General features: G+C 43.5%; 2 protein-coding genes and 1 long non-coding RNA gene across 4 annotated transcripts; 1 reads left to right on the top strand and 2 right to left on the bottom strand.

The window, feature by feature from the left end:
* The first annotated feature begins 616 nt into the window (after window positions 1-616).
* Window positions 617-2,568, top strand: C1GALT1C1 (C1GALT1 specific chaperone 1). The gene is made up of 2 exons (XM_042807531.1): window positions 617-777; window positions 1,167-2,568. Exon 2 carries the CDS (start codon window positions 1,172-1,174, stop codon window positions 2,126-2,128), a length of 957 nt encoding a protein of 318 aa, XP_042663465.1. The 5' UTR covers window positions 617-777; window positions 1,167-1,171; the 3' UTR covers window positions 2,129-2,568.
* Window positions 2,569-4,533: 1,965 nt separating this feature from the next.
* Window positions 4,534-12,039, bottom strand: MCTS1 (MCTS1 re-initiation and release factor). 2 transcript variants are annotated; one of them, XM_042807191.1, is made up of 6 exons: window positions 11,860-12,039; window positions 10,969-11,121; window positions 10,145-10,242; window positions 8,896-9,029; window positions 7,793-7,860; window positions 4,534-5,683 (listed from the first exon to the last, which is right to left on the bottom strand). In XM_042807191.1, exons 1-6 carry the CDS (start codon window positions 11,868-11,870, stop codon window positions 5,602-5,604), a joined length of 546 nt encoding a protein of 181 aa, XP_042663125.1. In that variant the 5' UTR covers window positions 11,871-12,039; the 3' UTR covers window positions 4,534-5,601. The 2 variants fall into 2 exon arrangements, with proteins under 2 accessions (XP_042663125.1, XP_009969993.2); XM_009971691.3 differs by lacking the exon at window positions 11,860-12,039 and having other exon boundaries at window positions 10,969-11,192.
* A 427-nt stretch (window positions 12,040-12,466) lies between these two features.
* Window positions 12,467-15,440, bottom strand: LOC116962405. The gene is made up of 2 exons (XR_004407572.2): window positions 15,118-15,440; window positions 12,467-14,790 (listed from the first exon to the last, which is right to left on the bottom strand). It is a non-coding gene; the product is annotated as an uncharacterized LOC116962405 (long non-coding RNA).
* Window positions 15,441-15,473: the final 33 nt, after the last annotated feature.

Below are 15,473 nucleotides of genomic sequence, written 5' to 3' on the forward strand. Positions count from 1 at the left end.
GAACTGAAATGCACTGTGCTTCCAGCACAGTTTATTGCACTGGTTTGGAAATTTAGGGCAGTATATGCAATCTGCAACAGCAGATTTTTTTTCCTAAATATGGTTTAAGTCTGGTTCTGCCTTTCCTTCTCCATTCTGTCCCCGGTCGTACACCTCCCAATTTAGAAGCAGCGAGTTTGTGCTAGAAATTTAAGCTGCTTTCCCCATTAGTCACGTAAATACATTCACAGATTCGGATGCAGACAGCACGCGAGGGGCTACCCAGCCTCTGCAGGCGTCTCTGCCTCAGCCCGGGGCGGACCCAGCCGTCCCGGGGCTTCGCCGGCGAGAAGCCGCCAGCCGCCCTTCCCCGCAAGATGGCGGGGCCGCCCCGCCACGCGGGCTCGGCAGCCGCCCGGCCGGAAAACCCATCGCGTCTCTGCCTGAAGGCGAACCGGCGTCGGGCCGCACCGCTCCCGCCAACCGCGCAAGGGCGCTGAGGCAGCCTCGGCCTTGCCGCAACCCCCGTCCTCCCCGCTCCGCGCCCGCCTGCCCTGAGGGGCCGCCCGCGCGCCCGCGGGGAGCGGCCGCGGTGAGAGGGGCGGGGGGGATGGACGCTGTGAGGGGAGGGCGGGGCGCGGGCGGCAGCATCAGGACGGCGAGATAGCATCCGCGCCGACAGGGGGCGCCTACATACCCAGCGAGCGGGCGGTGCCTAGAAGGGCCCCGTGCGCCGCTTCCGGCGGGGACAAGGAAGGGGCGGGGCGGGTGCCGGTGTCCTGCGCGCGGGCGGCCCCGGTAAGCGGCGGCGGGGGGGAGGGGGGGATGCGGATCCCGCCGTGCTCCCGGGCACGGCCCCGGCCCCGCGGCGGACGCCGCGCCGCCGGCAGTGGGGTGGCGGGCAGGGTCCCGAACGGCGGCCCCCGGGAGGGGAGGAAATGCCGCCGCGGCGGCGTCTCGGCGCTGCGGCCGTGCGGTCACGTCGGTAGAGCAGCTCCGGGGGTCGGTCGTGACCTGAACGGTAGCGAGACCCGCGGTTGGAGATCTTCCTTTTGACGCCGCTCAGCCCCGGGCTCTGTCGTGGTGCACGATGTGAGAGAACCGCAGCTGGGCTGAGCAAGCGAAGAGCGTGTTAAACCAGATGGAAACTTATTCCTGTGAGCTCTTACCGTGTGTCTCCTTTCTAGGAAAAATGATTTCTGAAACCAGCTCTTTCGTGAAGGGCGTGGTGCTAGGAGGAGCCTTCTGCATGTTGGTTACACTCCTTGGACACATTAAAGTGGGCCACGGGACTAAAGCACATCACCACGAGCATCATCACATCCAGGCTCCCAACAAAGAAGATGTCTTAAACCTTTCAGAAGGTGAACGCATGGAGCTTAGTAAAAGTATCCGTGTTTACTGTATCATCCTTGTGAAGCCCAAAGATCTGGGGCAGTGGGCTGCAGTTAAGGAGACATGGAGCAAGCACTGCGACAAGGCAGAATTCTACAGCTCTGAGAACGTCAAGGTGTTTGATTCTGTAGCCCTCAACACAAATGATCTGTGGGTGATGATGAGAAAAGCTTACAAGATAACATACGAACGCTATAAAGATGAATTCAGCTGGTTCTTCCTTGCCTATCCAACAACATTTGCTATTATTGAAAATCTTAAGTATTTTTTACTGAAAAAAGACCCCTCACAGCCTTTTTATATAGGACATACTGTGAAATCTGGTGACCTTGAGTACGTACATGGTGAGGGAGGAATAGTCTTAAGCATTGAATCACTGAGACGATTCTCCCGTGTTCTTGAAGACTCTGACAGGTGTCCGGAGCAGGGAGGTATGATTTGGAAACTCGCTGAGGATAAACAGCTAGCGATCTGCCTCAAGTATACCGGAGTGTTTGCTGAAAACGCAGAAGATTCTGAAGGAAGAGACGTCTTTAACACGAAATCGGTTGGTGCTCTCATTAAGGAAGCAATGTCTACTCACCCTCAGCAGGTGGTGGACGGCTGCTGCTCTGACACGGCCATCACCTTCAGTGGCCTGGCCCCCAACCACATGCACGTGATGATGTACGGCGTTTACCGGCTGAGACCCTACGGCCACACGTACAACGATGCGCTTGTCTTCTTGCCACCTCCAGGCTCAGACAATGACTGACTCTTCAGAGGACACCTGGAATGGTGGAGGCAGCTCTTCTCGTAACACGCATTTGTACTGACAGATTCAATTTTTGTATCGGGTGGTACTGGTGTACGATTTTTTTTTTTTTTTTGCACATTGAGGTTTGGTAAAGCTCTTCATTTTAAAAGGGGAAGGAGAACTTTTTTCTAAATATTTTATACAGAAATGCTTCTGGTTTTTGGCAGTGCTGGAATAAAATGATAAGTTGCTAATGTTTATGATAAAAGGAAATTAAGTTTATAGGGGGGGTTTGTACATGTAAATATTTATTAATGAAAACTCAAATGAACTTAATCTACTGTTACAAATATATTTTTGCAAGACTTTGATTCTTCCAATTCCCCCAGGCATTTCTAAAATGTCTTTATATCTTTCTAAGATGTACCAATAAAACTGACTACAGATTCAGTCTCAAAGACTAACTTTAAGCTATTTCCTTTACACTAAACTACACAACAGCTTTAACTATGGTGTTGATGTAGCACCTATCGCTTTATGTACAGCCTTCTAGCCCAGTAAGGAACGGGCAGGAAGCAAGCTGGCAAGAGATGTTAGAAAGTTGCATCAGAATAATCTAAGTGACCTTTGGACTGCTGTTTTTAAGCAGACAAAAGAAAGAGATAACTATATTTGAGTAAGTATTAACACTGCCAGGTAGCCCTTTAGCAAAAGAATAATTGCTCATTTAAAGTTTCTCTTTATATATACAGAATATTACAGCAAAGGTTCAGTATTATTTTTCACTCATGTTAGTGGTGCTAATAGTATTTACAAGGAAGAAATTGGTTAACTGTCACAATTGTAGCTTAGATAAATTTACAGCTATTTTTAACACCAGGAAGAACAATATGTACTTCTACTCTCAACCTTTCTTTGAATAGTCTGCAAAACCAGTTATGTGCACAACAGAGCAATACATAGAGCTCCCCAATACTGGGTTTGGGGGGTAGTCTTGTTTGGTTTTGGGGTTTTGTTTGTTTGGTTTGGATTTTTTTTTTTTTTTACTACTGAGTACACTTGAAATTCATTTTATACAAGTTACCAGGTCACATTCCCAGTGACAGCATGTGGAGTAAACAGCACTTCAATATTGACTCCATTTAGAATTCACTGACCTGACATGGATGTTTCACAACTTAAGAAAGGTACTTCATCTATTTGCTCGACCTAGGCCTATCACAGGCTTTGTTGGTAATACCTTATCTAGAAAAGACCTGAGAAAATAGTATGTTACCTTACCTTTAACAGACCATTTGTAATATCTCATCCTATGCAGAGCTGCAAGGGGGCAGGTGAGCGAAGTGAAACAGCTGCTTCAGCGCTGAGAGTATCCACATCTTTCATTTTAAGTATCAGGTCCTTCATTTTTTAGAAGAATGATAAGACAACTGCTCAGACCCCCAAGCAAGCTACCAGAGAAGGTGCACCTTGTCTCAGCTGTTGCACATTTGCCTCCACTCCAGTCAGAGCTCAGCTGACATAGCAAGACAAACACATACATGATTGGTGTCAAAACCTAGATAAAACTTAAGTTAGTGGTGTTTTGGTATTTTGCTAAACTGGTATACAAATTAATTTAAGCATGACTTAACTTTTATCTTCTTACAAAGCCATTTTTAAAATGTTAGAGTCACAGTTGGGAATACTTTGACAAAGCCAGATGATGAAAGTAAAATTTTGATTCCAGTGGTGGTTCTGATATTAAAGACAGTTCTGACCCCAGAGCAGAAACAGCAGTCACATGGCAAGTCAAGGAAAATGAATGGGAGTTAACAATTCAAACCAGAATGTATCGCATTTATCAGATGTGAGAGGTACTGTGACACAGGAGACACCAAGATGGAAGGGGAAAAAGCAAGCCATAGAACTCAAGATTAGCTCCTTTTATGCAAAAAAAAAGAACCACTGAAGCACAAACTAATTCCCCATAGCACTAACAAGGAATTAGTACATTTATAGCAGAGTCTTTAAGACACATAAAAATGTTGATTAGCATCCTGAACGGAAGGTCTGAGGTTTTACCACTTTCTTCCGTAACACTGCTGTAATCATCACCTTAATTTCTGTCTTTCTCCATTAAAAAATAGTTTCAGATTTCCCTGTCATTTTCGAAAGTATGATCCTGTAAATAATTTTACAGGAGAAATGTAAAAGTAGCACATATTGGGTAAGACATTCCATTTCCCATGTCTTAATTTGACTTGAGAATCAGATGGAGAACACCTGCCACTATCTCCTGTAAAGGTCCCAGGGTGGAGAAACCAAACATGCAGAACAGCACCAAGATGAGGCACTTGCATACAAAATTACATTCTGCCATTATAATACACAAGTGTTAGAACAGAGACTTGAAATATTAATAAATGCTTCCAGAGACAGAGTTATGAGTGGTAGACCTTAAAGTTTCCTTAGTTTATTAAATGATTCCATGGCACAGGCTGTTTTCCACAGGCATAGCTTTGGGTATGCAGCCGCTGAACAGAGAGTTGGATTATCCAGACAAATACACAGTGCTCTTTAACCCATTCTGCAGATGTACATACATGTGGCAGTGTGCACAAGCTGAGATCTCTTTTGAAGTTCCACCTGAAGAAGTTGCTCCTGGCTACACTGATAGGCACATTTTGCTATCATGCCTTTGATAAACAGTGATTTTGTTTCTGCTCCTAAAATAAGGCGGCAAATAGGGTATAGAGCATCAGGCACCAAGTTGGCACACACTCCATTTGGAGTATGCCCACCACTACTATGAACTCCACTGCAAGGAGAATGATATCAAACAGTGTTGACAGGTAGAAATTTGAACATATATATATATATTTTTTTTTTTTCTTCAGATATGAACTAGCATAAAAGAATTTCTAGTCTGCATACCAGTCTAAATTCATAAATCCTATACAAATAAATGCATCTTAAAAAGAGAAAATCCTTAAGTAAAATACTGAAGTTAATGCTGTTAATAAATTAAGTTAAAAAATAAACGTCAAAAAACCTGATTTCTGCACATTCAAGAAACAGGTAGACTAACAAGATGTTAATCAGAAGAAAAAATCTGAACTGTTTCAGAGGTTTTATAAACCATATTAATTATATTTCACATACGCTTTATATTACTTTTTTTAGAAGAGCATAAAATGTAAACATTTCTTGGCTTTTTCCTCCTTTTTTTTTTTTTTTGCAATAGTCTACTCACAGTCCATGCAGGATGCTTCCATCAGATCTCTTCGGTCACTGCAGACTTGTGTTTAAGTAAAAACAAAAGAACTATAATAAAAAGAAATCTAGAAAACTATTGTAGCCTAACAGTACTTTCGCATTCACTTGATTTATTTAGCATAGCCACAGAACAAAATAATTTGTACATTCAGTCACATTAAAAACAAGGAATTACAAAGCAGTCCACATTTAATCTAAGTGCATTCCTTTGGGGTAACACAGTTCCTTTTGTTTCACTTGTATGTCTTCATATGCCAAAGGCCATCATTTAAATAGTGGATATTTTCGATACCAATCCCTTTGTTGACCTTCTCACTGTAGAAGGAGGAAAAAGGTACAGACGTATTAGCTACATTAAATATTGGAGCAGTACAAAATACAATATTTAAAGTTGAAAATGCAACATTCATCAACTGGAAGGCGAGAAGCTATCATCCACAAAGTCATAATCTTCAACAGCAGGTGGACAAGAAAGAGTATTTGTTATTACATGTACCCACACTGCTGAATGGTAAGAGGACAATATTTGCCTTCCACATTTTGTCAACCACCTTCCACAATATTTTTAACTACTTCTGTGTGGGAAGCAGCTCTTCAGACAACACTTCTGCTACTTTTCTTAATTTTAGCACTTCTCCATCAAAGTAGCACAGCAATTGTAAGTGACTCTCCCCCCCAGCACAGGAGGTGGTATAACATGGCTGGAATGTGGAATTATACAAGTTTTGGTTCCAAGTGTGCCACTGACAATCAAATGCAGGTGAGCTGCTTCGCAGCTAGTTGCAGGACATCTACCCACATAATAAAGAATTATAAATGCTAAATTTATGTGCCAAGGACTTGCAGCATGTTACAGACATACTATCCTTCAGTATTTTTGAATCATGTCATCTTTTAAAAAGTATTGCTTTGTGTGTCTGCATTGGATTTGTATTCATCTTTTTTCCAGTACATTATTCCATGGAAAAATCTAGTTTTGTCCCAATAAACAAGATGAATCTCATTATTCAAAGACTGAGAACAAGCTTCATTCCCCTGGAGAATATAACTTACTGTATTTACACTAAGAGTTCCATTATTTATACAACTTGTCCAGAACTAATCAGGAAGGAAAATACTGCTATGTTAGTTGCATTAACACATCATGTATCATAATCACACCAAATGACTGAAATCATACTGTTTCAGTTTCCTGGTTTAAACAATATCACACGTAAAAGCATGTTAATGGACTGCACAAACCAGTATCACTTCATGTTGCTTCTCACAAGAACAGGATATTCAGCTGCAAGGCTGCTGAATTTGAAGTTAGGATTAGGAATACTGATAATCTTGGTTTGCAGTAATCACAGCCAGATGTAGGACTGGGACAAGGGTAGCTATTCTTTCCACCTACTCTTGGAGTCTTTTGAAGGCACTACAAAAAATCCTGAGGAACGTAACTCCTCAACAGCTATAGCAGGTCCAAATCCAGGTTGCTGCAGTCCCCTTTTATACCGCTTCCCCGATAACACGCTCCCACCTCTCTCCCTTGTGCTACCATTACAACTTAAAACCCAGTACAGAAGATGATCCTGCTGAGAATCATCCCCACAAGAAAGAGTGACCTTTTCTCATCAAAATCAGCTTCTTTACCCACAGAAGTGCTAGACAGGGCGGGAACCAACATAACCCAAACCTGCTGGTTGCATCTTACATCCTGTTGCAAGACATTCTAGAACTTAAAATGACAAAGCAGTTTAGCTACTTATAATTTAGCACTATCTGAATGCCAAGAACACCTAACATCCATTTTCTGTCTCTTTTCCTTCTCAAATAGTTTTCAGTTGATGTTTATCACCTGAACAGACCTCTATGTTTCAGAAGCAGATCAGTTAAGCTAGTAAACACATCAAGCAGGAATGCTGCATGTGGATACAAGGTAAAGAAAGAGAGAAGGCCACAGAGCAAAGCCCAACTGAACAACCAAGTACCAGCAGGACTTTAGTCTCCGCAGACAAAAATTACTTCAATGTTTTCAACCCCCTCAAATACAAATTACATCTCTTGCCCTGCCCAGGTAGTAAGTACTCTATACAAATATATCTTTGTTCAGCAAGATCTTTGAGAAAGTATTATCAGAGAACAAAAAATACTGATATTCAGCAGTAGCACTAATGTTGTGCATATATAATGTTGTCCATATTCACATGAAAATAACTACTGTGATTCCATGTTGTAAACTACTAAGTAGGGAAGATACTCTTTGCCTCCTCTTCCTTCCCTGACTATTCATCAACAAAATGACATCTTAAAAAAATACTGCACTTGAATGACATATGCTGCAAGAGCGATGCAGGAACCTTGACAGTGGTGCTTATATTCCAAAATAACATAGGAATAACGACATGGGACCAGTTATATTCCAAGTCTTAACACACTTACATGTCCTCAGCTGACATCTTCATTACTCCCACACATAATGCATGTTGTTTTCCCTCTGCCATTATTGCCTACAAATTACTGCTAAGGAAAACAGATTTTTTTAAAAAAAACTATTTCAGAAAAGGTAAAGCAATATGAAGAAACAACTTTCCAAAAAGTTTCAAAATCCCATGTTGAACTTTGACCCTTTCAATAATTCTATGGTTTTAGCTCTTAAAGATAAGCAAAACAATGCACTGCATTTAACAATTGAATCACAGTGTGTAGAACAAAGCATGTATTTATGAACTTTGAACAGCAATTACAGAAAAAGATCTTCCATCACTACACTCTATTTCTTCCTTTGTGCCTAACACAGAGATGGCAATCTCACCCTCTCTGGAATAAAACTGCACATGTTTGTGGGGCCATTTCAGAATCCAAGGTACAGAAGAATTGAGACACAAACCTAAAAACCTTTAAGTACTAAAATCAGACATGTCCTTTTCAAAGCTTAGCAACACATGATGCTAGCTGATCTTTTCCTACAGCATCTAACCAACAACAAAAGCAGCACAGCTTGGTATTATTAATGCTGAATTTGCTCAGGCTTCCTTTCTCAGTAATATAATGAGGAGTTAATTAGCTTACTTTCCTCATTTCACACATGCTAATTTCATCAGACACACAGACCAAGTCCTGACTACATCCTTCCAAACTCCCTAGGAACAGGAGCAAATTCTTCTGTAATTGAAGGAGATAGAAGATCGATTGAGAAGGCAGGGGACAAATTGCACTGTATCTCATCTATTTTTACAGCTCTGCATAAAATCACAAAAGACCTCCACTTATCAATTAGATTAATGAAACAGCATCCCACCCAACAGCACAGCAGGAAGAGTTATTTGATTTGGAACACCACAGTAGGTTAAAAAAAAAAGTTAAGAACAATTTTAAGCTTGTCAAATAACAGCTGAACCTCTGCAGCTCTTTTCAAATTACTAGTTACTCCATGAAATACCATGAAAACCCAAAGTAATTCAGATTAAGATCAGCTGAGAACACAAGAACAGAAATTTAACTCATCTCACAGCAAGTAGTAATTCTCAGTTAAAGAAGGATACAACAACAGTATCAACGGCAGCAGGGTAAAGTTTTGCTCCAGGAGATGTCAGGCCAGGGCACATTATATTAGCTCCACTTAGTACAAATTTAATGGCGCCTTTATCAACCTGCTGATGTGGTAGAATAAATGGGTCTAGGAGGGGAAAGAGACAGCATTACAATTAATATGATAAGATGACAACATAACTCATTACTAAGTCAGTTTTGATGGGGCAATTAGATAGAGAGTGTGCTGTGAGGGTAGGAAGTTTGAGAAACAATTACCAAAGCTCCTGCTGGGCTGTACTGTCCTGAAAGGACACAAGTACTGTTCTCCCAGACCACATCTTTTATCTGAGAACCAAAGGGTAACCCAACACTAGGCCTATGCCTCCTGCATACTCATGTACCAAGTAACAATTTTAACAAGTTCCCCCACTGAAAACAATCACACAAGTGCCCACATACTAAGAGTTCTTCAAACCAAGGCGTCTTAAATCCCTCAAATTACATGTATAACCTCTTACATGAAAAAGAAACAGTTTAATGTTAACAGGACAATAAAGGCAAAGATGTACACAATTCATGAAGACTGTCAGCACTCCAAGCCATCCTTCAAGTGCACACACCTTCTTGAAGTATTTCAAACTGAGATTTGATTGAATAACATTTTTAGGGACACATGCACCTATCCAAATCAGAGTAACACAATCAAGCAGAAGAGTGAGAACAGCAAGAAAAATAATGAGAGAGTAAAAAGCACGCAGCATAAATTCTTACAGGAGACAAGTATACATTGCATCATACAATTCATGATTAAAGAATATTTTTCTAGTAAGAACCTAGAAGTATTTGGAAAGAAGAAAATAAGGCTTTAAAGGAAGACCTGAAAGAACAAGATAGAGACTAACAACATGAAATTTAGATCTCTCTGCTAGGGAAACTTCTCTCATTATTTTTTGCAGATTTGCATAGTTTAATTCTTACAAATCAAAATTCAGATTACTTAATATATAGCATTACAATAAATATGGGAGAAGCAACTCATATAGGCATCTGAAATAGCAAAGCAATAAATTACATTTCAGAATGTACAGTGTATCTTCAAAATCTACTCTGGAATATATATACACACACACACATATATATATATATATATATATATATATGTGTGTGTGTATTAAGTTCTTCCTAATTCGGTTCCAGAGAAGTCCTAGGGAATTACATGCTCACCTCTCCCCCCACCACTACCATCCTCAGGAAACTTACATTTGTGAAGCAACCTTAGTGTTGGGTAAAAAATCCCTTCTCTTTGTCTGAAGAACAGCAACTCCCCATTCACAGTGAGGATTTCTATATGTTCATGACTGCAAGATTAAAGAAAAAATATTTCAATAGCTACTTAACCCTTTTATAGTTTAATTTAATCACTGTATTTCAGAGTCCAGTCTGTGTTGGCATCTGAGAATTAAGACAGGCAATTAGCAGGAAAATTTAAAACTAAAAATACTATCTTTTTTAATAACTTGCTATTCAACACTAGCCTCCTGCACACTTCCTTCCCCTTTAAAAATAAGAAAGAAAAAAAGAAAAAAAACTACAGATAAACATCCAGCTGTACAAAGTGTACTACTACTTTGCGGGTTTTTTAAATGCAATACAAAAGGGTAGACAAGGAGAATCGGCAAAAATATACTACCCTCTATTTTAAAAAATAAAATAAAATAATACAGATAATATATGGAAGCCCAAAAACAGTAAAATACTACTGGAAGTTTTGTGAACAAGTTTGAACTTCCCTATCTCTACAGCTGAATGCTTCCCTTCAACAACAGCCTGATCTCTGCACAGTCCCCAAATATTTTGCACATTCAGTACAAGGCAGGGCTTTTGTTTTCCTCAAACTTCCTACCAGCAAGCCTTGAAGAGCGTGGTGAGCACATGCAAACTTTCTAGTTTGGCCAAAACAGACTATTAAGAAATGACAGATGCTTTTCAAAAACACTAGGTTCAGCTACTATACAAAATAAACACACAGAGGAAGCAATCCTAGCACCTTGGAAGCAAAGTTTAAGAGAAAAAAAAAAACTTACCATCTTACTATTTTGACTGGGTCTTTCTTTGGCATAATTTGGTTTAGCCATGGTTCAATAACAGGAAACTGGTCTATCAGTTGATTCTTAATACCTTTAATAACTGAAGTCTTCAGCTGGATGCAGTTTGATACATTCTCTTTTTCATCAAATCTGTCGAGTGAGTGAAAGCGTTTCAGAAATGCACAATTTGCTGCCCAAAAGGTTATGTATCTCAGCAGCATTTTTCAGAAATGTTTATAAATTAGCTGTAAACCCTCAGCGCTACCACATCTGTCCAACTTTCAGATCTAGGATTTCATAAGACTTAAATCTGTCCCCTGGGAACACTGGGTTGAGTGAAGGCAATAGTAGGCTGTCTTGGTCCCTAAGTCTTATGTACATCCATGAAATGTGTTTTTAGGCTCACAGACGCACCTTGGCACACAAGGACGTTTCATTCAACTCGTAGAGCAGACTTTGCTGGTAACACTAACACCTATAGCCTTGTTCTGATGTACTTATAAGTCCTTCCCCTTTACCACAGAGGCATGAACCGCGCTTTGTACCACCCCAAGGTTCAGGCAAGTTAAGGACTGAGCTCCCTTTTTGGTTCTTTTTCTTTTAACCAGCAAGTGCCCAAGCCCCCCAGGCCAGCGCGACAACCGGCAGAGCTGATGGCTGCGGGCTCGGCCCCGCGCCCCAAGGAGGCCGCGGCGGCCAGCGGGGAGCGGGACCGGCGGCTCCCGCCCTGCCCCGGCCCCCGAACAGGGCCCGCCGGGCGAGCGGGGAGCCCGGGCCGGCAGGGCCGAGCCCCGGGGCGGAGGGGACGCGGGGCCCGCCCCGCTCCCCCTTCCCCCAACCCCTTCACCCCCTCGCCCCCCGGGGGCGGCGGGGCCCGGCCACACTCACTTCTTGAACATCCTGGGGGCGGTGGGTGCCGGGTGGACGGGTGGCTGCGGGCGGGCGCGGGGCCGGCGGCGCGGGCACCCACGGCCTCCGCTCTCCCTCACACGAGGCTCCCAGGGCCTCCCCTCGGCGCCAGCCGGAAGCACCGCGCGCTTTACGGCCCCGTCGCGCTGCTCCGTGACACCGGAACGCGCGGAACGTCACCGGGGGCGGGGCGGGGCCGTCCCGGGAGCCACCGCCCCCCCGGGGCCGTCCCGCCGCGTGTCGAACCCGGGCATCCCCCCATCCCCGGGGGAGCGCGTGCCCCGTTCCGCCCAGCCCGGGCCCTCCGCCGGAGCGCCGGCACCGGCCTCTCCCGCCAACCGGGCGCTCGTTACTCGCTAAAATACATCTTTTAAAAGAAAATCAAAGTACCGGTAAGTGCTGACAGCGGTTAAACACAAAGTACTTCTAACAGGAGGGAAGGAAACAAACTCAGCCGCCGTCAAATCAGCGAAGCAAGAAGCTGCACTCCCCTCCCTCCCCCCCGGTTCCAGAACAGGGCACAAAACCCTTTCGACAGCATCCGGAGATATAATAATAATAATTAAAAAATACTTTTCTTGTCAAACAGCAGATACCGGAGCGGGCCGGGGAGTGGGTTGGAGGTGCCGGATCCTTCGAGCAGCAGAAGACGCCTGGCCTGCAGCAACGACCCCAGCGGCCAGAGACGCGCGCTGGGGAAGGCAATTACGCTACATGGTGTTCGTTAGAATCAAACTAGGTTTTGCTTGGTGATGGCTGCAGTAATTGTGAATATTAATAGAAAAGCGTAGATCAAGGGAATTTACCGTACTGCTTTTTGCCTCCCTGAGGAGCAGACATGCATGTTGCTGTTCTCCAGGCAGGCAGCTGCTCTAAGCACCCGTACAGGCAGCCGCACGGTTTGTTTTTAGAGTAGTGGCAAAGTCACCACTGACATAAAGGGGAGACAGCAGAGGATATAAAAGCCCAGGTCATCACTTATGGTAACTACCAAGTTCTTTTTTCCATACCAAACAAATTATTCACCTTTCACACTATAACAACTAATTACAACCTAATACTTGGGAGTTACATCAGTCATACAAAGTCAAATCAAGTCTTTATACATGGTATCATTTATTTACATAGTGAAATACACAGTCAGGAACACATGCACAACTTTTAAAAAGAAGAGAAATGAACTATGGCATTCTATAAATAATCAGGCATTTAACTCATGAATGCCACCTCCACCTACTTTGTAGGATCACTAAAAATACTGAGCTATAATCAAGAATTCAGTTTTAACCGAAACACAGTGACATTGCTCATGCTCAGATTAGAAAGCGAGAACAGGAGTTTTTCACGCTGACAAACTATTCCATACATTTTTTTGTGCTCCTCGGAATCACTTTTATTAAATAATATTTTGTCAAATAAATAATCCTTGCAGGTGTGTTCACATTTTTTAAAAACTGTACTGAAAAATTCATCATAGTCCCACCTCAAGTGTTAGAAACGAGGTACTTTTACCCCCAATGACCCCCAATAAATAGGGCACATCTCACTGAAACCACGTGAACTGCTGGCTTCGTGCCAGCCTAAACCAACAGGATTAATTATAAATTTTCAAAAATGGCTTTTGTCAACAAGCTCTAATCGCCATTCTTCTGCTACCTTAAAGCACCTGGACCACTGGCTGAGCCAACCTTGACTGTGGTCTCAACATCTCCATCTTCTCTTCCAAATGCTTTTTGTTGGTGCAGCTGCAAGGACTTCAAGGCCAGCTCACTGCTTGTGTACAGCAGATTTTTGAAGAAGGCTCTGAGTGCCCAGACTGGAATATCATAATACAGCTCTCATTATTACTGTTCAGCCTCACCACCAAAAAGCTGGAGATGTTTGCTCTGGTTACAGTGTCACTTTTAAGCAACAGAATTTTAAATGCCTCGTGCCTGGATGAAGCTGCCAAAGCAAGAGGCAAATCCAGCAAATGGCTTTACAACCCCTCCAGCTTCGACAGAACCCTCAGGATCATAAACTAAATAGAATTAGAATCTCTCCCCCTATATGTTTCAGGGGGAAAAGGGCAAAATCCATTGCACTTGGCTTCCTCCTGGGTCCCCAGGGCTTTACCTTGCCTTCCCCCCCTCTCCCACCTATCCCAGACCATGACTGGTCAGGAGCTGTGTATTCCAACTGACAGGATAGAGCCACTGACTTCTGTATAGGAATGACTGCATGGACAGGATAACCCTGCTTCTCCAGGAAAAGGGACACTTAACTCATGCTTCCTCTTTTATAAATCCAGTCATTTTCACGAACCAAGAATCTGTAGAAATTGAAGATCTCTTACATCTCTACACCTTTTACCTAATTTGGCTTGAGTGATCACGACAGTTGCTGGGAACAGAGGAAAACTTGACAGCATAATCATGTAAGTTTTATTTATTTAGCAAACATGTTTATTTCTGTTACATCTGACTTGGAATGTAACTCATTAGTGCTTGGGAACTATACAACCTGTTCAAAAGCCAGTCAAAACCAGACTGAAGCTTTTTTTTTTTTTTTTTAATCTGGGAAAAGTACTTTTCTACACATCACCAGCATTACATTTCAGGCCTCAGGAGCTGTCTGCTGGTTACTCAGAAATCATGTTCCAGAAAAACCTCAGTAATATTACACTCACATCTATATGAACCGCAGTTTCTGTCAAGACAAGTTAGCATATCTTTTTCTATCAAACACAGAACTGCCAACAGCCTTCCCCCAAGGAGCTCTGCTGTCAGGAAGGCACGTGTAAGCTCTCGGATGAAGTCCTTGGAGAATCTTTTCTGGAACAAAACCTCGTTGCTTGTTTTCTTACTTTTTTCGCAGCTATTTCTCAACAGTGACTGAATCATAACAACACTCCTGGAGAGTTCACATTTCCTTTGGTAACAGATACAACAGCATCAAAAAAGAGCCACTAAAGGGCCATGATTTCTATTTTGAAAAACAAAAAAAAAACAAAACAACAACAACAAAACCAAAACAAAACAACAACAAAAAAAAACACAAAAAAACCCAACAACCCTAGGCTTTGGGCCAATTCAAGTCCAGATATGTTAAAATCATATCAAAAAGTTGACACTAAATGTTTAGATGTAAGAAAAACAATTTCGAAAGTAAGCTAACAGGCTGAAGCACTCAACTTGACCGCAGGCTCAGAGCAGAGGGCCCGAGCTCTACCTAAACCCAATTTGGTCCCACATTTACCTCAGCCGAAGTCCCCACGGCAAGCGAAAAGCCGGGCTTCGGCCTCCTACGCGCCCCTGCGAGGTCTGCCCCAGCGCACGGGCACCGACCTGCGCCGGCAGCCGGGGCCGGAGGGGCGGGTGAGGGTCCGGGCAGCCGCCGGCGGCTGCTGAGGGCGAGTGCGGTGGCGGAGCCGCGCCCGCCCGCGGGGGCTGAGGAGGCCGGCACGCACGCGCCGCCCCCGAGCACGGGGCACGAGGAGGAACAAACCCCGCCCCGCTCCGCGCTCCCGCCACGCGGAGGGCGGCGGCTACGCCCCCTTGCCCGCAGGGCGCGCTCGGGGAAGTGTGTGGGGGGGGGGTGTAAGGAGCGCGCCC

Source organism: Tyto alba, unplaced genomic scaffold (assembly GCF_018691265.1).
Source record: "Tyto alba isolate M040663 unplaced genomic scaffold, T.alba_DEE_v4.0 Super-Scaffold_5, whole genome shotgun sequence".
NCBI lineage: Eukaryota > Metazoa > Chordata > Aves > Strigiformes > Tytonidae > Tyto > Tyto alba.

What these genes read in the sequence shown, in the direction of transcription:
- C1GALT1C1 (XM_042807531.1), top strand. Translation starts at nt 1,172, where the DNA reads ATGATTTCTGAAACCAGCTCTTTCGTGAAGGGCGTGGTGCTAGGAGGA.
- MCTS1 (XM_009971691.3), bottom strand. Translation starts at nt 11,192, where the DNA reads ATGCTGCTGAGATACATAACCTTTTGGGCAGCAAATTGTGCATTTCTG. An exon ending in CCAGTCAAAATAGTAAGATG is followed by an intron (nt 10,243 to 10,968) that starts GTAAGTTTTTTT and finishes TTAATCTTGCAG; the next exon opens with TCATGAACATATAGAAATCC. An exon ending in AAGATGTCAGCTGAGGACAT is followed by an intron (nt 5,684 to 7,792) that starts GTAAGTGTGTTA and finishes CTCCTTCTACAG; the next exon opens with TGAGAAGGTCAACAAAGGGA.